The sequence below is a fragment of the Doryrhamphus excisus genome, linkage group LG4 (genome assembly GCF_037039965.1).
Source record: "Doryrhamphus excisus strain RoL-2023G ecotype Guam linkage group LG4, RoL_Dexc_Guam_v1.1, whole genome shotgun sequence".
NCBI lineage: Eukaryota > Metazoa > Chordata > Actinopteri > Syngnathiformes > Syngnathidae > Doryrhamphus > Doryrhamphus excisus.
This window is the reverse complement of record NC_136360.1, coordinates 3,087,153-3,108,290: the sequence shown is the minus strand read 5'-3', so window position 1 is coordinate 3,108,290 and position 21,138 is coordinate 3,087,153. Positions and strand designations below refer to the sequence as shown.

The 21,138-nt window shown below is 38.1% G+C and overlaps 1 protein-coding gene across 2 annotated transcripts; it reads right to left on the bottom strand.

Annotated features, from left to right (window-relative positions):
* Nucleotides 1-665: 665 nt before the first annotated feature.
* cfap144 (cilia and flagella associated protein 144) lies at nt 666-18,293 on the bottom strand. Of its 2 annotated transcripts, XM_058073139.2 has the most exons (5): nt 18,180-18,293; nt 2,393-2,503; nt 2,251-2,310; nt 1,108-1,211; nt 666-1,030 (listed from the first exon to the last, which is right to left on the bottom strand). In XM_058073139.2, the coding sequence occupies exons 2-5, from the start codon at nt 2,457-2,459 to the stop codon at nt 935-937; spliced, it is 327 nt and encodes a 108-aa protein (XP_057929122.2). In that variant the 5' UTR covers nt 2,460-2,503; nt 18,180-18,293; the 3' UTR covers nt 666-934. The 2 variants fall into 2 exon arrangements, with proteins under 2 accessions (XP_057929122.2, XP_057929121.2); XM_058073138.2 differs by lacking the exon at nt 18,180-18,293 and having other exon boundaries at nt 2,393-2,510.
* Between the last annotated feature and the right edge of the window lie 2,845 nt (nt 18,294-21,138).

Sequence of the window (21,138 nt, the reverse complement as noted above, 5' to 3'; positions counted from 1 at the left end):
AGAAGGTCCAATTCTAACATGGCAAAAACACTTTGTATAACAAATGTATATGAGTACAGAATGAAAGGTGTAAATGAACATTAAACATCACCTTGATTGAATACGTGATGGCAAAGACTGCAATGTGGTAATTCACTACATTTGTGTTTTGCTGAGTTATTTCTTGAATTAAAAAATATTTCTTTATGAAAATATTGACACTTTGGCTCAGTGGTGGGCTATTTTGCAGTATTGGTCATATTGTACACTAACCAGAAAATGTACTACGTAAACAGAGGCAACCGGAAAACATGCTCGTTCGCAAAGTGCAATTTTGCATAAACACAATGTGTTTTTGCGTTCTTGTGGTGTATTAGAGCGATGTACTGGTGCTCTGTTGGATGCGCCTGCTATTGCATGCGTTGACGACTGCGCAGACTATCCAGTTCGTCTTGGTACATAGTATGTGTAGGCGGCGAAATACAGAGCCACAACAGTTCTGATTGGCTGAGGGAAAACCCATTGTGTTCTGCGTTCTGATTGGCTCTAGACCATTTGCCAATCAATCTCCGTGCAGGATTGCCTGTTCCCCGTTGTATGATGCTAGCTGCTAGCAATAGTACATGTTGAATAAAGGCAGAAGTTAGGCTGCTAACAGCGCCAGGACCAGCCACGATAAGAGGAGTGAATTCGTGAGTATTATTTTCATGTCTCCAATCTGCTAAATTAATCATTATAATTCAAATTAAAATAGAAATGTGAGAGTGATTAAAACAAGACACAAATGTGATAAAAATGTTCATGCCTATCTGAGAAGGTGTTTAAATTGTATAGTGAGGGGTTTTACAGCCTTAGACATGTTATATACTTATTTATACACTTATTTCACTTATTGGTGGAACCAATCCCAGCAATAAATGAGGGAACATTAAATGTATCCCCATCTATTGAAGGTTTATTTTGAAGAGCGCAGGATGGACTCTTGATGCTTGGTGATGTCTGAGCTGTGGCGGTAGAAATTGAATCTGCCGTCATTACGATTGGTAGGGATCTGCATACAAAACAAATAATGGGGGGAAAAATTGAGCTGGGAAGTATCGGTGGAATGGAAACCAAAAAAATCCTCACCAGAGCAGTGGACACCCATCCAATCTCTTGACTCTCAGTCAGTGGTGTTGAATATTTCTTAGTAGGCTCCTGGCGAGCTTTGTGGAAGGCCTCAATGAAGTCCACTTCAGGAAGTAGTATAGTACATCATTAGCACATACAGTACATTCTCAACAACTCTATACTACGGTATATAGTTCAATGTGTTAACTCAGCCAAATACAAGTCAGGGGTGTCCAAAGTGCGGCCCGGGGGCCGTTTGTGGCACACAAGTCACAATATCAAGAGAAAGTATGAGAATAATGTGAGGAAATTGACTTCATTTTAGTAGCATAAAGTTGAAATATTAAGAAAGTACGTTTATTTTCCAATGTCCTGATATGAGAAACATAATGAATAAAGTTGTAATTTTTAGAAAATTAGGTTGGGGAAAAGTGGTAAAATTACATGAAGTAAAACAAAAATAAGGAAATAAAGTCATAATTTCAAAAAGAAATTTGAAATGGTTGGTGAGGAAAACAAAGCAGTATTGTATTTTTATGAAAAGAAAGTTGTATTTTGTTATTTGTATTTTTTTAAATAGTTTTTAGTCATTAGTCATTTGTTGTCATTTTTGGAAAAATTAGGTTTGAGTCGTAATGTTACAGGAAGAAAGGAAGAAAATTCACGACAACAAAATTGAAATATTTGGAATATTACACTGATATGTAGCACAAAGCTGAGATGTGTTTTTTTTCTTGAAAAAAAAATATAACTTCTTATCATATGTACATCTATTGCTTTACCAAATATCATTTTAAATACTAAAGTGGCATCCTTTCATTTTTCAGTATGTGGCCATTTGATAAAGTTTGAACACCCGAGCTGCATTTCTAATTCTTACAATGTGCCACAGGCTCCAGTCCAGGGTGCTCGGAGATAGCTGGAATAGGCTCCATCACACCCTTGTGAGGACAGGCGGTACAGACAGTCGGTCTCAAATGGCCCTTGGGTCACATGTTGGACACATTCTTAAACTTTGGCGCTGATGCACAGCCTAGTTCAGTTCAAGTTGTAATTGCCTGCCTTCTTTTTGCATTGTGAAGCTCTACTTATGAAGTAGAAGCTCTACTTATGCACATTGTTGCAGTTTTTCCAGCTGATCAGGATAATGATTAAACTCACAGTTCTCTGAAATCACTTCTTTCTGTTTCTTGGACATGGGTTTGTCTGGTATGATGTGTACTAAAAGTGAAGAAAAAACAAAAGTTCAAGGTGTAAAACAGGCAATGGTCTATTGGAGGTAGTTTCAAAGTACCGTACTTACATTTCCTGTGTGGATTGATGCTGAACTCTGTGTGAAGTATTTGCTGTCTTTGCTCTTTCCGGATCATCTCAACGTGAATCGCATTCTGATGGACCAAATCCTTCTTCTTTGCTGCCATATTGAAAAGAATCAACCAGGACTCACTTGATGAAATGAAAAGCTTGCTCAGCTACTTAAGAGGCCGTTGCTTAGCAACAGTAAACGTTGCTTCAGGCTGCAATAGCAGGTTCTGTCCACACGGTGGTGGTGCGGGCTCTATTTTGGCTTGTGTGTAGGACCTCACAGACGTTCACAGTATCTCTCTTGCAGAAAGTAGCCCTCCTTGACCTCTGACGTTCAGTGAAGGTGCCATTTTAGGAGCATAAAGTAGAAATAAAACAACATAAAGTTTACATTTTTGGAAAATTAGGTTGAGCAAAAAGGGAATATAGGAATATCAGTATGGGAATAAAGTCAAAATTGTACAGCGATAAAGTCACAATGTTACAATAAAAAATGTACAAAGATAATTTAAGAAGTAAGCTGAAATAGTTGAACAATTAAAAAAGGAAAAAAAGAGCAAAGCACCTTCCATCCTTCCATTTTTCAGTATGTAGACCTCGCTAGAAAAAGCTTGGTCACTGTTGGGTTGATGGTTCTCCTCAGCCAATCTAACATGACGTTTTAGTTTTTATTTTTTGTAAGTAAGTAATCACAAAATTAACAATTTACTTCACTTTACTTCAACTATACTTTTTATTGCCTGGAACAATAAAATGACAAGAACAATAGAAACTGAAATAGAAAGAATACATTTTCATAATTTCTAATCATAGCACACGTGGACTCCTATGGAGCAGCTACACACAATAACCAGCACAGAAAACTTTTCTAGATCTTCCAGAATCTGCACCTATTCCAGCTGTGTTTCTTTCGATTTGTGCTTCCCGACAAAAGGGTCTGTTTTAATTGCCTCCGGGCACGCCCACTCCTGTTTTTTTGCTCTCGGATTCCTATTTTCCATATACTCTTGCTGCCTGCCTTCCTTTCATATTCCTCCTTATTCCAGTGCACATTAGTCTTATTTCCTGTACTTACCCATTTGAGTTTTTCTTGCACCTTTCGCGGTGATTCCATATTAGCCCCAAGCTGAGCTTTCAAAACAGCTGTTGTGTATTTATATTTTGGGACTCGTACTTTTGTGAATCATGCTGCTCCCTTCATTTTGGCTTAATAAAGATATTTTTTGACTGCACCTGTCAACATGTCCCGAATCCTGGGGCATCACAACACACTTGTAGATCAAAACATAGCATGTCTGGCTTATTTCACAGTGTTATAAAATCATGAAGAGGTCAAACAAAATTCACAATCCTAAAAATGTCTTTATAATAATGATACAATATACTAAACATTTTAATGTAATAATTTTATCTTAATAGTCTTGATTGTGCCCCCTTACATTGAATTGCATTTCAGAACACAAGACCAACAGTAAAATATGGTGGTGGTAGTGCGATGGTCTGGGGCTGTTTTGCTGCCGCCAGATCTGGAACACTTGCTGTGATAAATGGAACCATGAATTCCGCTTCCTACCAAAAAAACCTGAAGGAGAATGTCCGCCCATCTGTTCATGACCTCAAGCTGAAACCCACTTGGGTTCTGCAGCAGGACAATAATCCAAACACACCAGCAAGTCCACCTCTGAATGGCTGAAGAATAACAAAATGAAGATGTCGTAGTGGCCTGGTCAAAGCCCTGAGATGCTGTGGCATGACCTTAAAAAGGCGTTTCATTCTGGAAAACCCTCCAGTGTGGCTGAGTGACAACAATTATGCAAAGATGAGTGGACTAAAATTCCTCTACAGCGCTGTAGGAGACTCACTGCAAGTTATCGCAAACTCTTGATTGCAGTTGCTGCTGCTAAGGGTGGCCAAAAAGTGCAAATGTCATATATCTTTTCATGTATTCATAGCTGCCAGCTTTCTTTTTACTCTTTCCTGATCACACCAGCATTGGTTGGACCCGACTTACCAGGAGTCCCACTGACCTTGAGTCTGTCCAGTGAGTGTGAAGAAACACGGAGTGGCATATTTTTAAATTGCCCTGGTGTACACTTGACTTCCCCTGCTCTCATTTGTGTTGCGACACACACAGGAGCAAGAGCCTACTTCTTTAAATCCTGTCACTTTTTTCTGAATTGTAATTGTGGTCAAATGGTGACAGTGTGATTAAACAGTGTGCTTTTAGAACTATGGGGCAGTAGCTGACTTGGGAATTCTCATCTCTTTGTTCATTGAAATTATAATTTTGCATTCAATGGCGAACACCACACAGAAACATACACTCAATGTTATTGCTGGTAGTGATCACTTGGTTCCTCACAGTAACACGTTGCTAATAAAGGTTGAGATGTTCAGCTCTCAGTTCCTGTCTCACAAATATATGTGAAGGGTTTATTGCCCCCCTGTGAGAGACGCTGTATAATAGAAACTGCTAATAACACAAACACTCAAAGGATCATGAGTGTGTGGGTGGGAATTTCCATGTGAGTGGGTGGTATGATCCTTGTGTTGAGGAAGAAGACGGAGCAATAATGTATGTATAATACAAATGCTCTCTTTATGCTCTACAGTGCTTTTAAGACAGGAGTGTCCAAAGTTTGTATTGGCCCGTGGCACATTCTACAAATATAATTAACAGCAGCAAAAATGGAAATTTAACAAGATAGTATAGTCCAAATATTAACGGAAAAAAGTTGTAATGTAACAAGAAAAAGGCAGAATTTTACGAGAATACGGTCATAATATTATGACAAAAATGAACATCATTTTATTATCATAACAATGAAACTGTAGTAAAGACATAATTGTTTAAAGTTGTAATATGAGAAACAAACACAATTAAATAAAATGGGGAAAATAATAATATGGGAATAAAGTCAAAATATGACGAGAAAAAAATTACAAGAACAAAGTTGAAATATTTGGAAACTTAAAAAAACAATAATTGTAACAGAATAAAGTCAGAAAAATAATTTATCACAACAAAAGTTATCAGGAAAAATGTATTTTTAGTAGCAATATAAAAAAGTCATTTTTTAAAAGCTGCACTATTTTGAGAAACATACAAAACAAGTTGTAATTTTAGGAAAATTGGGTTGGGGAAATAATGTTAATATTATGGGACTAAAGTCAAAATATTAGGAGAAACACATTTACAAGAAGAAAGTTGGAAGTAACTGGAAAATGTAAAAAAATAAAAAACAGCTGTAATTGTATTTTACCAGTATCAAGTTAAATATTAAGTTAATTATTGTAATGAGAGAAAAAAGTTACAATGTTACAAGAATAAAATGGTTACATTATGAGGTAACATCATGTCATTTTAGTATCACAGAGTTGAAGTATTAAATGAAAATGTTCTTTTTTTTGATACTCTAATATGATATAAACAAAACAAAATTGTCATTTTTGGAAAATTAGGTTTGGAGAAAAATGTAATGTGGGAATAAAGTCAAATACGAGAATAAAGTCATAATATTACAAGAAGAACATTTACAAAGGTTATTGAAGAAGAAAGTTGATCTATTTGGAAAATAGAAAAAAAAACTGAAAGAAGAGTAAATCCTGAAGTTCATACAATTAATAATACACCTTTTCACCTATATCATTAAGCTGAGGAGCATTTTTTTAATATAGGTATATAACAATAAAGGCTGTGTGATGAGGTATTTTCAGAGAACAGTAAATCGATACTGCTTTTAGCTTCTACTATGCAGTGTCTCGGACCTTACCAAGATTTGCACAACTTTGCAAGTTTCTATCCCATACAGTATTTTATTAGTCACGATTTCAGTGTGATCTCTGGCAACCACTGTGAGAAAGTAGTTCTGTGGTTTGGAGCTAGACCTCCATGACTGCTCTGCCTATGGCTGCCAGTCGACTATGACACCAATCTAAGAGCAGATAGAATCTCACCCACCCATCCTAGCCCCCTTTGTCTCCTCACATACTCTTGATAGGTCTTTATCTCAGCTTTTTATCTTGTTTTTTTTGCACTTGGAATAGGACTATGGGTCTATACGTATCTGATTTGTATGCTGTCCTGGCAGCAGACCTTTTATGCAAGTGCATGTGCATGTAAACACACTGTAGCATCTGCATTGTGTCTCCAGCTATTCATTCTGCACCGGTAGCACTAAGTGATGACATGTGGTGGTCCATGCACTAACACACACACAAGCTCACTTCTCCCTCCCTGTTTGTTTTGGTCGTCGTGTAGGTGTCTGGGGCCCACTGGAGACACTATGGTCATGGGAAAGCTGTGTTACCATCAGATGGAAGTTCTATGTCACGATCACGCTTGTCTGCAATCTCCTGTTTTGTCTCGCTGACAGAGACTTTCTCAGCAAAAACAGACCTCAGCTGAGATTGGACGTTGTTGCAGGTTGCTATACTATAAATTGAGCACGTCAGGCACATGTTTAGATTTCAATTGAATGTTTCATCACTTACTTGACTGCACATGTCTTTGTGAGCAGAGGTGGCCTGAAGTGAGCATGTCATCTTGATGTGGTTTCTGCCCTGGTACATACATACATACATGCTAAATACCTCATTGTTGGCTGGTGGAATGGTGCTAGGACATGACACTGTGTCTTTGTATGGATAAAATTTTATATTTATGAACGTGTGGGAGGCTACATTAATATTTAGATTAAAAATGAACATTAATATACTGGAGAAATTGTATTATTGCTCTTGCTCGGCCCTGCAATGTGGGTGTTATGCCCTTTACCAAAGACCATCACAATGCATTCAAGGATGTGCATGCAGAGACATATGTAAAATGCAATCATGGGAAAAGTCCAGCAATTCATCGTTCGTCACAGCTCCAGATGTGGCTTTGTGTGTATGTGGACAGATGTGGGCTTCATTTGTTTTTGCAGGAAACATGTTGAACATGGTTCCCGACACCTCCTCACTTCACCTCATTATATGCAATCAGGCATAAAATACTCTGTTCATGTCTCCTATGGCGGCATCATCAACACATCAGTAACTAAACAAAATACAAACTGACATATTATCACATACAGTATAATAATAACATAAAATAAATATTAATATTCGTCCTTTGGACTGTATTAGAAGTGTATATTCTGTATGATTCCAATCATTACCATTTTCTTAAATAAAAATCCCAGATTTGCAGAGGGGCGACATGCTAAGATGGGGCTGTAAATGTTGCCAACTCCGGAAGTCGTGGAAGTCACTAGATGACGTCATGCATTGGCTAGTTTGCTATATTTTTGAATATGATGCTGTAAGAGATGCTGTAGGAAAAAAAGCACAACCTCGTAGGAGAGCCAAAAAAATGAGCAAAACCACCTTAATTACGTTTAAAAACTACTAATAAATGTCCTCCAACCTCCACCCTTTATTTTGCAATTAGGACTACTTATTTCATTTATCACACAACTTTCTTCTATCACACATTCTAACACACTGACAGGGAAGTGAATATGTTTTCTGTGTAATGAGTAGTAATTTAATTAAGATTAAGAAACGTTTACAAGATCCACCCCGGTGGCAACGCGCCTGCCCATCACACGCGTGATTCATGGATGCGTAGAGCTGCACTATGCTCTCAGTGTGCGGCGGAAGATGGCTTGTGAGTCCTAAGGGACGGGGTGGTGCAAACAGAAATTGTAGAACAATACGTGCTTTCACTTTTAAGTCCCAAAATACCACAAAACTCTCCAAATTTGTGAAAATTTAGCAGTTACATCACAACCAAGATGGCTTGTCAAAATTATGTCAAATTCACCACGTAATTTCACTCCTATTTCACTTTATCATGTTTTTTTGGGGGTGTCATCAGCACTTTAATCCCCAAAACACAAGACTTCAAATATAACAAAATCAGCTTTATTTGCATATAAAACAACTCTTTTTGGAGGAGCCTGATTTTGCAGTTTCTCCTTGAAATTGCAGTGTTTTTTTGTTTGTTTTTTAGATGGTTATTGTGATAAAATTGCAGGAGAAAGTGGAAGTTACAATAAATGGTTAAAGTGGTACACAGAGAAAACCCACACAAGAAGAACAGAAAATCTACACAGAAATACTCCATTGGACCGAGTGCGACTTAAACAAACAATCCACTATTCCACTGTGCTGCCCAACTGCAGTTTCATGAGCAGTAAAATATTTTATTTCATTTAGTAAAATCTGGTTTTAGGGCATTCTTTTGATTTGCTGGGGAATGTTATGTCCACATTAATTCCAATCAGACGAGCAGCCAGGACAATGAAAAGCATATTGAAGGTTTTACAATATTCTCTGTCTGTTACTGGAAAAAATGAAGCTGTTTCATGATTTTAAGTGTATTTTTTATGGACTCATTTTCATTGTCTTTCAAATAACATCAGTGAGTCAATCCGGTCATTAATGACAGGTCTGTCCTTCTAGAGTATCTTGCAAGAGATTCATTTGGAGATTATTGCTCAAATTAAGATAAGCACACATTACTGAAATTAATCAAACAACCAACTCCGTTTCCACTGCAGGTCAGTCAACGGTGTTGCACGTTGCAAGTTTTTTCACTTAATATTGGCCTGCCTGTCGTTTTATTGTGTCAACAATGTTATACTTTGTTGAGCAAATGAAGTAACATAACAACAACGGCTTTTCAACAAATGTTTGAATATTATCCGGAAAGTAACACAATTGGCTGTATATTTCACATTCTCCGCTCAACAGATGAGCAGTGCTCCCATTCCATGGTGTTTATGGCTTTGCTGCACTGCATCATTAACTATGTGTAGCCGTGGGGCTAATAACATAAACCCAAGTTTGCATGGCTCAGATCTCCTGAATAGGAAGATCGTTAGTGGAGAGCAACAGGGTTATCGCTCATGTCAAATTCCTCGCCAAAGTGGCCACTTTGTTTTGGAAAGAGATCTGGCTTTGTCACGCCTCGGCACTCACTCATTCCCCTCGAGTAAAAGAACTAAAAAGAGCTCAAGACAGCAGAACAAGCCTTTAAAAGATAATATTGCTCCTGTGTTGAAATATTGGACATTTCAGAGTAATGATGAAATTGGCATTGTTTTCTATGTATGTGGAGGCATTAGGACCTCACTGAAGAAAAAAAAATGTCATGTCCAATAAAAAGGCAAAATATATGAGTAAAGCTGTAATCTTATTGATTTTTTTATTTTATTTTATAGAAATGTTTCACAAGGGGCGATTTTTTTAACTGAACATTATACGTGCAGTGTGGTCATCCCTTGTTTACAGCATTTAATTGTTTCCAGAACATACCGTGCTATGTTTATTTTATTATTTAAAAAAAAAATCATAATTTCAGATTAGAAAACCTTTTCATGACCTTTTAAATATGTATTTTTTAAACATAATTAGAGCCCTCTAGACATTAAATAACACCCCTATGGTCAGTTTTTTTTGATGACATAAGTCTTGCACTTGTGTGTGTTGTTATAAATGTGTTTTTTAGGGAGCTGAGTGACAGGAAGCGATGTTGGGGTTCAGAGTTGAGTTTTAGCCCATGAAACAATTGCCCATTATATTTTTATTAGGGATTATTGTGCCCGCTGCAGTAAAAGCCTGATGCTTTTGTATGTCACCAATCATTACAGTAACATTACTGACACCTAGTGACCGGCGTAGGATACTGCATGTCAGTCACTGCATTTTTTTAATGCGTATATTTGTATTTTAGTTAATGTAGCCAATGTAATGATTGAAAATGTTTCATTTAGGCAAAATGTGAACACAAAATATGAAGACAAACGTTATTATTAATGAAAAATGCGATAGAGTAAAGCTGCAAAATTTGACTGTATGAGCAATATTACATTTTGGGGGTAAAATTACAACACTATTATTGAAAATAGACATTTTTTCTAAATAATTTATTTTTTTCTTTTAAGTATTCAATAATCTGTGCACACAGTGAGTGACAGCTCCTTATTAAATAACAAGGTGTGCAAAAAGTACTGAAAAGTTTATAGAATTAAGTATTAGAAGTGATATTCACTTATCAAGGTGTCACCTGAAAGCCGAATATACTAAATTAAATTAAGTTTTTGTGAGTAATACAGTTGCGTGTATTCCCTGTTTGACTTCAAACACACCGGTGGTTAGAACACTGTCCACTTTGACAACTAGGACATGACAAGTCAATTGCTGATCCAGTAGTTTTCTCTCTCTGTCCGCTACTAAACACCACATCTGTCAACAACAACCACTTTGGCTTAAGCCACTAAAGTGGGGTCATGTTGCTGCTGTGGACAGCCGTGACACGCGTGGGGTGGGATTATAGACTCCTTGCTTTGAATTTCAACACGTATTATACTATAATAATAAAGTGGAGAACATTCTAATCTAAGTTTATATGAAGGGTCAGCTTCAGAAATATATTCCATCAGTTAACTACATGCAATGTGCTAAACACAGCACTACAAACCATAACCACAATAATAAACATCACTGGGAGTGCTTCCCAGCATGCTTTGTGGCACATGTGTTATAAAATGTTCCATATTTAGAATTAACCAGTTGTGGCTACACAACAACTAACCTCTTCATTCCTGACTTATAGAGTCCTGCTAGTCTAAATGCAGTTGCATGCATGTCTTAATATCTTTTTTTCCTGTTCGAAGGGAAGAGAAATCTGGTGTAGCATTTATTTTGTGAAGCATTCCCTGCAGCTCTCCCACAGTGGCGAAAATGCTGACTGGCACGTTCCGATATACCGTAGAGCAGGAGTGCATGTATAATATAGCTGTACAAAGACTATACACACTGTATATTGCAGGGCTTACACGAGTTTACTATATGTGCTGGTCTGCAGCCAAATGGTGCTGTTTGGATGCCATCATGCCACCCTTTACTTGGCTGTGTCTCAAGAGTCCATCGTTTGACAGCCATTCTGTTAAAAAGTGTGTGTGTGTGTGTGTGTGTGTGTGTGGTGGAGAAGGTGCTAGGAAAAGTGAGAATCGGAGGGAAGATTGTTTATGCTAATCTAACCACATTAGACTCTGTAATAAGCTTCATCTTTGACTGGTATAGATCTGTGCTTTATACACAACAAATCGAATTGATGACTATGAATGCATAGAACCCTCCTGGGTTCTCCTGATGAAATATAATGATTAAATGAGTCTGAATATTTTGTTTATTATGTGTGCTACAACCTGCTTGCTGTTTTGCTCACCTCTACTGACTGGCCAATCAAATTACTTTCTCTTTGGCTCCACATTGGATTCAATATGATAAATCAGCTTGAAAAGCAGCCAACCGCAGCGTTGACATGCAGCACATACTGTATTAGAGGTTATGGGTCCAACGCTGGCCAACAGACACCCATTGATCCATTGTGTCAAAGGTTTTAATGAACATACAGTAGCCTTTGCATCCTCAAATATACGTATACATCTTGCTTTCATAATTGCTGGATTTAAATGGGCTGACACATTCAAATGGAAATGCAGTCCAGAATATCGGAATGGAACATTTGAGAATAATATATGAATATTTATTCAAATTTATGTGGTGTGATTGATTTCTTTTAATTATCTTTGAATTATGGGTGCTGTTTTTAATTATAGAAATGACATAAAACACTTGAATTTGACACACAAAAAGACAATAATTGACTCTTAACACAGCACATACAAGCAAGGAGGTGTATTATATATGTCATGAGGATGCATGTAATAAAAATATTGAGTGGTAAAAAGCACACAAGAACACATAGCATTATTTGTTTTGTCTCTGGGTGCATAAATAACATCTATACGGAACAACAATGCAAGTGTTCTTTACTTAATCCCAAATGGACCTCATTATTGGCTCATTTTTTTGAAAAAAAAATGGCCCATTTGACAGTTAAATCCATGCTCTTTTCCTAAGTGTCCTCATTTGTCCCACATGGACTATAATGCTTTTCCTGTCGGCTGCTTGTGATGCTATCCAAAATGACAGATATGAAGCTGCTCAGTTCCAGACCATTGTCTCACTGTCACACACACTTAATTATATACGTATAACCCCTCCCCATACACACACATTTTTAAACTCATATACAGTACTTACAGTGTATTAGGATTTATTTACTCCATGGGTGAACATGCTTGCCCACTGACTTTGTGATGAGCGCTTGGCAGCATAATTAATTACAGCCTTTGTACATTTTGCCAAAATAGACACGTTTCATTTCACACAGTCTCATAAAATCATCACCGTATCACACACAACTCAATAAATGTGCACCTGTTGATGTAGCTGAATCTTGTCTTGGTATAGGTTAGCATTGTATGCATCCATCCATCCATTACAGTACAGTACAGTACATATACTGAATGGTTGGTAAGACAGATGGATGAGATATTGGAATCATTTTTTTTTTTTTTTTTGCCGATAATGATATCTGTCCCGAGTTTGATTCCACCCTCGGCCATCTCTGTGTGGAGTTTGCATGTTCTCCCTGTGCATGCGTGGGTTTTTTTTTTATTCGGGTACTCCGGTTTCCTCCCACATTCCAAAAACATGCTAGATTAATCGGCGACTCCAAATTGTCCATAGGTATGAATGTGAGTGTGAATGGTTGTTTGTCTACTATATGTGCCCTGTGATTGGCTGGGGTGTATGTACCAGTCCAGGGTGTATCAGGGTGTGTGGGATAGGCTCCAGCACCCCCGGGACCCTCGTGAGGATAAGCGATAGAAAATGAATAAATGATATCAGTCAGCAACAAACTTGAAAGCTCATTTTTTCCGCTGTCTGGAATTATCGCAAACATTCACCTTGTAGCCAAGGTCTTAAGATGTCTCATCACACACAAGACTGTGTGTTGTCTATTATTGTTGTCTATTAGTATTTTTTCTCACTTTTTTATCCGATAGTTTTGGACTTATTGTTACAAAAACTAATTTTGCTTCAAACCTTACCTTACCTTAGTCTTAATCACGTCACAGTTAATACGAAAGTCTTTACTCTCATCCTGAGATTCTGCTGTCAGCCTGTGTATACCAGTGGATGTATTCATGGGGAAAGTTTGAAATCACTGCTTTATGGGTGAAACATAAAGTTAAATGAATGATTTTTTTTTTTTATTGTGACACGTTCTCTTTGCAGGTCGCTGCACAAACACATTGATGCATCACGCATGAGTAATGGCTAGTGGCTCTCTGACAAATGTCTTTCTCCATTAGACTCAAAACATTCCCCCTTTCTTTTGTTTATTTGGAAAAAAAAAACATGCCATGGGGATTTTGTTTCTAAAAAATACCAAGTCAAGACTCCACACAAGGAGGAAACTTTTTAGATTAAATCTACTCAGCGAACTCTAGGCAGAAACTGCACCGAAGCAGTGCCTCAATACCATACAATGCATCCCTTTCTTGTTTTTTATTTGACCATTTATTGTGTACTGTATTGTAATTTCTATGTGTATCCACCCAGGTTGCTTTCTCAATGTTGACTCCAACATTTCCCAGCTATATCCTAAAAAATTATCTTTCAGAATGAAAAAAATCACTAAACGCTAACAAACACACACCAAGCCATGATGTGTCTGACAGGAGGAGGGTAAATGATGGACAGATTGTGGGAGGACGGGGGAGAACTTGGAGGCGTCTGATCTGACGCGCAGTCTGACAAACAGCAGCCTCGCTGTCTCCAGTCTTTATTTCTATCTGACAGTCTATTTCCTTCTTTTACTCTCTTCAACTTTCATCTACTCTTCCAAAAAACTTACTCGTATGAAATCTCCTTAACCTGATATTGGTTGTTATCCCTTCAGAAACTTTGGTGACATATCAAAATAATTAGTTCAAAGCCTGCACGCCTACAGAAATATCTCGAATTCATACCTTCTACAAACACATACGCTCACAATCCACTGATTTTAAATAAACATAATTCCAATAAAATGTATTATAAATGGCATATATTAACACAACCTAATACCTTTATCTGTTTTTTGCGGCTTGAAAGAAGATGTAACATGGTAATTGTTTATTTTATTGAATAAAATTCAAGAAATTTGACAACACGGTTTCTATTCTTGAGAGTTAAAGTCGATTGTTCTGGGTGTTTGTGCGTTTCACCGAACATTACAGTGTCATGATTGACACCTAGTGACCAGTGTAGGATATTATGTATCTTTGAATGAGTCTTCTGAATGCCCTTATTAGCTTTAGGTCTTGTTGTTTATACAGTATATAATTTGAACAGTTGTGGTCCCAGTATTGACCCCTGGGGTACGCCATATGATATATTTAACCTTTAAAATAATGTACAGTGTCCTAGCTTGACATACTGTATCTGTTTGCCAAGTAGCTTTTTACCAAGTTTAACATGAATCTTCTGGTTCTAGTTTGTTTATTAAATATTGTAAGTGTATCAAATGCTTTTGTTAAATAGATAAATACTCTCTGAAATTTAGTGTTGGTTGTCCGTCCATCCATCCATTTTCTATGCCGCTTATTGGTTATTTCAATTAAAGCTGAAATGTTTGCTTTGCATCCATATTGGCTTTCCATGAGTAATTTTTCATATTTATGAATGTGTCTAACCTGAAACTGGTCTTCATAATTACAACTTAAACATAACACACATCACTGTGTGTGTTATGTGGAGTGTTGTTTGAGTGCTCTGAGCAAGAATAAGGCGGGACACGGTACATTTGAACCCCACTGCAGTACCCAATCATGACAGGCACTATTGAGATCATCATCAAAAACACTTTTGGGAACCATTGTAAAATATATTCATAGAAAAACACCAGTGTATATTTGGTCATAGCCTAAAAAAGGAACATAATTTGTGAAAAAGCCCTGAGCTGTCACAATTTAAACTGAGGTAATCACCTTATTCGTGCGTGAACCCTGAACGTTGAGCAAGACTTGTTAATGTCAGTCCCATTTTTGTCATCCATCCATCCAGAAACTGCACTCCCTCATCTTCTGAGAGGAAAGTAGAGCCATTTGTCAGCACTGTCATGGCTGTATTTTCTCATTTATCTGTCACTGATTCGCCTCAGTGAGTTAACGGCAACCCGATTCTCTGCGTTCTTTGGTTCTGTGTTCACTCTTGCTCAGGTGTCTGAGACTCGCTATGGGGCAGTGATTGAGCACTCGGGAACTTAACCACTTGAAACTCACATAGGAGAGGAAAGGTTTTCCCCACTTGTGTGCTGATTGATAAATGGTAGTCAGGGGGGCCTTGGAGCCTCTCTCCCCTGCTGCAATAAGTGCTTACACAAGGAGAGGAGGCGCACGGCTAAATCCATGCACTGTTCTGTCCTGCTCTGTCTTTCTTCTGCATGTTTCTTTACCCTCGATTCCAACAGTGTCGCCTCTGTCTGCGAATCTGCACCTGATCTACAGTGACTTAAGTTATTTGGTCCGAGGCATCATCGTATGGCCGACACATTAGTATGATGGATTATTAGAAAACAGTGTCAAGCCCATGCTGTAATTGCAGGCCATTTGAAGCCACATTAAATTAGCATCACATTCAGTTGGAATATTTTGAAAACTGTCAATTGAAAAGGAATGGTTTGTTATCGTCCTATGTGTTTATTTTGAAATCGGATTTTTAAATGGACTTTTGACAGGCTAATTAATAGCCTGTCACTACTCATGTTGAATGTTGAATTCTGACATACTCTCACGTAGCACCACTGGAATTGCACAACACTCACTGATGGTCACAGATGACCCAATGTGTAGGGATCGGTAGGTTGTGATCGACATAAGGGGCACCCCTGCTTTACACGACCTCCATGACATTCATGCAGGGACATAATTGGAGAATACACTATTTACCATTTTTAGGGTGAATTTTGCTTAGGGTAACCAGACATCCTGTTTTCCAAGGTTCTGGTTTTTTGTGTGTGTTTTGTTTTTTTAAAACAGTGATGAAATTGTTTTGGTTGTTTTTACATCGGGGCTGCACGGTCGGCGAGTGATTAGCACATAGGGCACACAGCTAGGAGACACAAGTCCAATTCCACCCTTGGGCATCTCCCCATGTATGGGTTTTCTCCGGTTTCCTCCCACATTCCAAAAACATGCTAGGTTAATTAGCGACTCCAAATTGTCCATAGGTATGAATGTGAGTGTAAATGATTGTCTATATGTGTCCTGTGATTGGCTGGCGACCAGTCAAAGACAGCTGCAATAGGCTCCAGCACGCCCGCGACCCTCGTGAGGATAAGCGGTCAAAATTGGATGAATGAATGAATGTTTTACATTGGGTAATTTAATTGAATTAGGGCTTCTTCTTTATCCATATTTCTGACAGCGAAATCTCACTCGAACGTTCCTGCTAAAGCTGCCAGAATTCCCCAGTTAAAGCAAGCAGATGTTAAACAGCTTTGGATTACATGCTCTTTGTGTTACTGATCCTGACTGGCCACCCCCTGGCTTTTTCCCTTCAGCTAATATTTGATCGTCTCAAGCTGTGACGTTATATAAAGTTGCTTGGGGGCAAGGAGCAACTTGAGGTAGTGATTCATCACCTGTTTGGTGCAGAAGACTGCACAAGCGACTGGTGTAAACGTGTGGAGTGAGCATCTGGTGTAGCGGGTTAATTGAGAACGATTAAGGTGATTAATAGCTCGGTTAGAAGCACAAACACAAGACAGATCAACTTGTCTTGCGGAGTAAATAGTTTGGGGAAAATGTGTGGGCAAGATAGTACAATCGTGTAGTATATGTTAAAAATATGTGCTGGGCAAGGTTAACCAACTCTATGTAAGGAAATCGTGACAGATTTGTGTACCGTCATTGAAAGCAGGAATTAACTTTGAAGCCTGTTCTCATTTTAACTATATAAATATTTAATATATAATATATCCCGAAAAATATTTCGTATTACAATTTAAGAATATGTTGCTTTTGGCATTTGTACATGTACACAGTTCTTGCAGGCACTGTACAATACACGCGTCGTGTATTGTCAAGGTTTTATTAATTAATTTAATATGAAATTGTTGTAGGCGGCATGGCGGTCGAGTGGTTAGCATGCAGACCTCACAGCTAGGAGACCAGGGTTCAACTCCACCCTCAGCCATCTCTGTGTGGAGTTTGCATGTTCATGTTGCATGTTTTATGTGAAAAACACTACATAGAAGCAGGAAGTAGTGAATTTCCCAAATAGATACTTGATGTTTTGAGCAAGCGATTGTGTTTTGCTCTGACAAATCTCAAGTGAATTTGATCAAACATCCAATTACTACAGCTTCTGCTTGGACGTTAATAATACTGCAGCAGCAAAAAAAACCAGACATGCGTCTCAAGCGAGTGATGCTGGAAACGAGTGCAGGAAGATATCCTTAGATCTCGTGACACCACTAGTTGCTGTGAACGGTCGAATATTGATCATGTAAAAAAGATTCCAGCAGATCTTGGAAGTCTTGATGGGAGAACAGGTCCACTTTGAGGGGCTTGGATCCCATTGACTTTTTACTTTCATTGTACAAAGATAGTAAAGTCAGCCATTTATATATATGTACCTCTACATCACCGATGGCTTACTTACTTCCAAGAGCTTTCTAAATAATCACAATTGATATTGATGGTAGTTGTTTTAGAATTTGACAAGCTTGTGTGTCAAAGGGCAAACATTTTACAAACCATAGCAGAAAAAGTGACAGGCTTTTGAATATTTCCAACTTTCTTACCACACCTAAAAAGAATAAACCTAATGCCTTGGTCTACACATGAGTCCAACTCAAACCAGACATGCAGAACATGCAATTTTTGACAAACCTGACAAAAATCTGTCATCTTGTCTGTGTTTTTCCTTTTCTTAGTTTTGGCGTTGGATGTGCAAAGGAGTGTTTGTGAGTATAATCTCGACTAAAGAAAAAAAAGTCAAATACAATATGCTGCTGATTTTGGCACAATGTATCACCGTTACTGGTCCTACTGAGCAACTATCTTCAATTGCCGACAGTCTCCTGGAATGCCCGGACCAAATGTTATTCTTATAGGTTTGAGAACCTGACATCAAAACGCAGTCTTATGTGTCATTAAACTATCAACTTCTATGATAACTGCTTTTGAAGTTACCAACAAGCCTGCACATAATAATCACATGGATGAGGTTGCCGATGCACTTTATTCAGCATCCAAGGGCATGAAATCAGGACCCAAAATAACATCGGGAGGGGTTTGATTATCAGGAATCCAAATGTAGCAAAGAGAGTTGTTTGACTTTGCTTATGTGAATGTGTCAAAAGAATATAATCAAAATCAAGCTGGCCAAATATAGTATTGATTAATAAGCCTGCCTGTCCAAACTCTTTTTATATTGATATTATTGTTGCCTGAGTGGGTCGACAAAGTTCCAAGCATACACAGTAAATGTGAATTCAGGAAAGGAAATTAATCAGTGAATTATGCAGAGGCTTTGTAGGGTTAATCACAGCTATAAAAGGAAGTGCTGACATTTATAACCTTTATTTGAAGGTCAATAACAAGTGTGACCAGATGCTTCTACTATTTCTTGGTTACCAACTAAAAAAAGTGGTTCTCAAAGGCTGGGCTCACCCGTCCCACAAAAACAGTAAACTAGACTTAATTTCTATTAGTATATCATATCTAATTTCTTGTGCAAATAAAGAAAAAACACTCCATTCATGTCATCTTTGTAAGCCAGTTTTGGTGTATGTTGGCACTCAAGTGCGTCATCATTTTACAAGAGTGCACTCATATGGGGATGTTTTAACAGTGTTGAAACATACCAGCATACTCCTTAGACCAGGGGTGGGCAAACTACGGCCCGGGGGCCACATCTGGCCCGCCAAGTGTTTGAATACGGCGCGCCTGTTCTTTCCAAAGTATTTCATTTAAACTTAACATACAACCTGGCATCATGGCTTGAGTCAACCTTATGATGATTTAAGTAGCTGTTTGATCAATTTGATTATTTTTATGTGGTCTGCTGTTTACAAAGTGCTCCTGAAAAAATGAACACAAGCACATATTGCAGATTTCATGACACTTTTACAGATACAATAATTCTAGGTGGACCGTTGCATGTAAAATATATAGTATGGCCCCCCGTCAATTTTGTCAAAAAGTTTGCCCACCCCTGCCCTAGACCGTAGTGAGGATAAGCTTCATAGAAAAAGGATGGATGCATTTTTCCCATTGGAAATAAATTGACAATTTCAATGCAGCCCCTTGTTGCTGGAATTAATTTTACATGTAACACTGCATGCAACATGTAACATGGTCATCTTCCAATCATCAGAATAAATTTCAACACCTTTCTAGGACATTTCAACATTCCTTCTACATTTCAGCGCAGCTTCATCTTGTTAAGGATAAAGCTTGTATCCTTGGGCTTGATAAATGATCTTTTCATATGAAAGCGACAGTGAAAACTAGCAGGACAGTGGTCTTATTATTGGCTGGAAGACTAGAATCAATCACAGTGAGCCTTTTGTTATAATTCAGGCGAAATCTTTTCCCGACTCTTCCAGTAAGCCACATGGATAAAAGTAAGGAATTGTTCTCTCATTTTTATGACTGTTGCATTAAATTTTAATTTTTGGATTTTTATCTCTTTATTACTTTATATTACATGCATTCTGTGTACAGTACAATGTACGTACTATGTATAAGAGCCGACTTACACCAAAACTCAACTTTCTAGGGGCATAATACCGTTGTTAGCCCAATCTGTACTCACCAAATATGTACTGTATGTTTGGTCAAAGACAAACATGTACCTTTTTTTCTGTCAGGCAACAGTGCAAGTCATTATTCTGCTGGGTTTAGGAAGAAGTAATTATTGCTATTGTTAAGCTATAAACCAGGGATGCTGTGATAATGACTACAATATCTCACCAGATGACAGGTGGAGAGACTCTTTATGCCATGGAATAGACTTATTGATGGTGACAAGCTTAAGTGGTAAAAATGAAATAGTTTGGCAGAAGGGTGAATGCAACGGACAATCAGTCAAATCTAAAATGTTTTAAGCTGCTGCGGGATTTCAAAGAGGGGTTGGGTCAGCCTCTTCAGCACTATAGTGTTTTCCATAGGGAGAGAACACTTGCGAGAGTGAGAGAAAGTGCAGTCTTGCGGTCTGCTTTGGTTTCTAATATTGCAGAGGCAGTTCTTCAGTGGCCAAGTGGCATCATGCGATGGTAACAAGATCGCAACACAGCTGCAGCCACGGGGCACCCTTGGTTTGTCCCAAAGGCTGCTGGAATGATGACAGGGCAGATCCACACATGTGCATGCACGCGCACTCACAAATGGTAAAAAAAAAAAAGAAAAGAAAGAAAATCATACAGGATGGAGCTAAGTGGAGCAGCGGTGAGGGACAGAACTCTACCCTGCCTGTTTCAATGATGTTTTTAAAACTGTGAAATTTGGACTGCACCCACAGCAGGGTCTGTTACACACAGGGCTTTCTTTTCAAGAGAGCCCAGTGTTTATTATTCCGTTAAATGAAGGGTGGTGGTGGTCAGCGAGGAAACCAACTACAGTAAATGAGTTTCAGTGGCAGAGAGCGGCTTACGTGCTTGTTCTCTATTGGAAGCATATTGTTCCAATTAGCTCTGTTGACCAGCTATGAATTTTTGAAGTATGCTGCTTTAGACTAAGTGACACTTAAAGTTTACAGTTATATTGTGTGGGTTGAGTGTCATCGGCTCAAACATTCCAAAGCCGCACTCTCCTATTAAAGCACATTTACAGCAAATTACTGAAA

Coding starts and splice junctions, on each gene's coding strand:
- cfap144 (XM_058073138.2), bottom strand. CDS start 2,510: ATGGCAGCAAAGAAGAAGGATTTGGTCCATCAGAATGCGATTCACGTT. Junction 2,311..2,392: donor CATCAATCCACACAGGAAAT/GTAAGTACGGTA, acceptor CTTCACTTTTAG/TACACATCATACCAGACAAA. Junction 1,031..1,107: donor GATGGGTGTCCACTGCTCTG/GTGAGGATTTTT, acceptor TTTTGTATGCAG/ATCCCTACCAATCGTAATGA.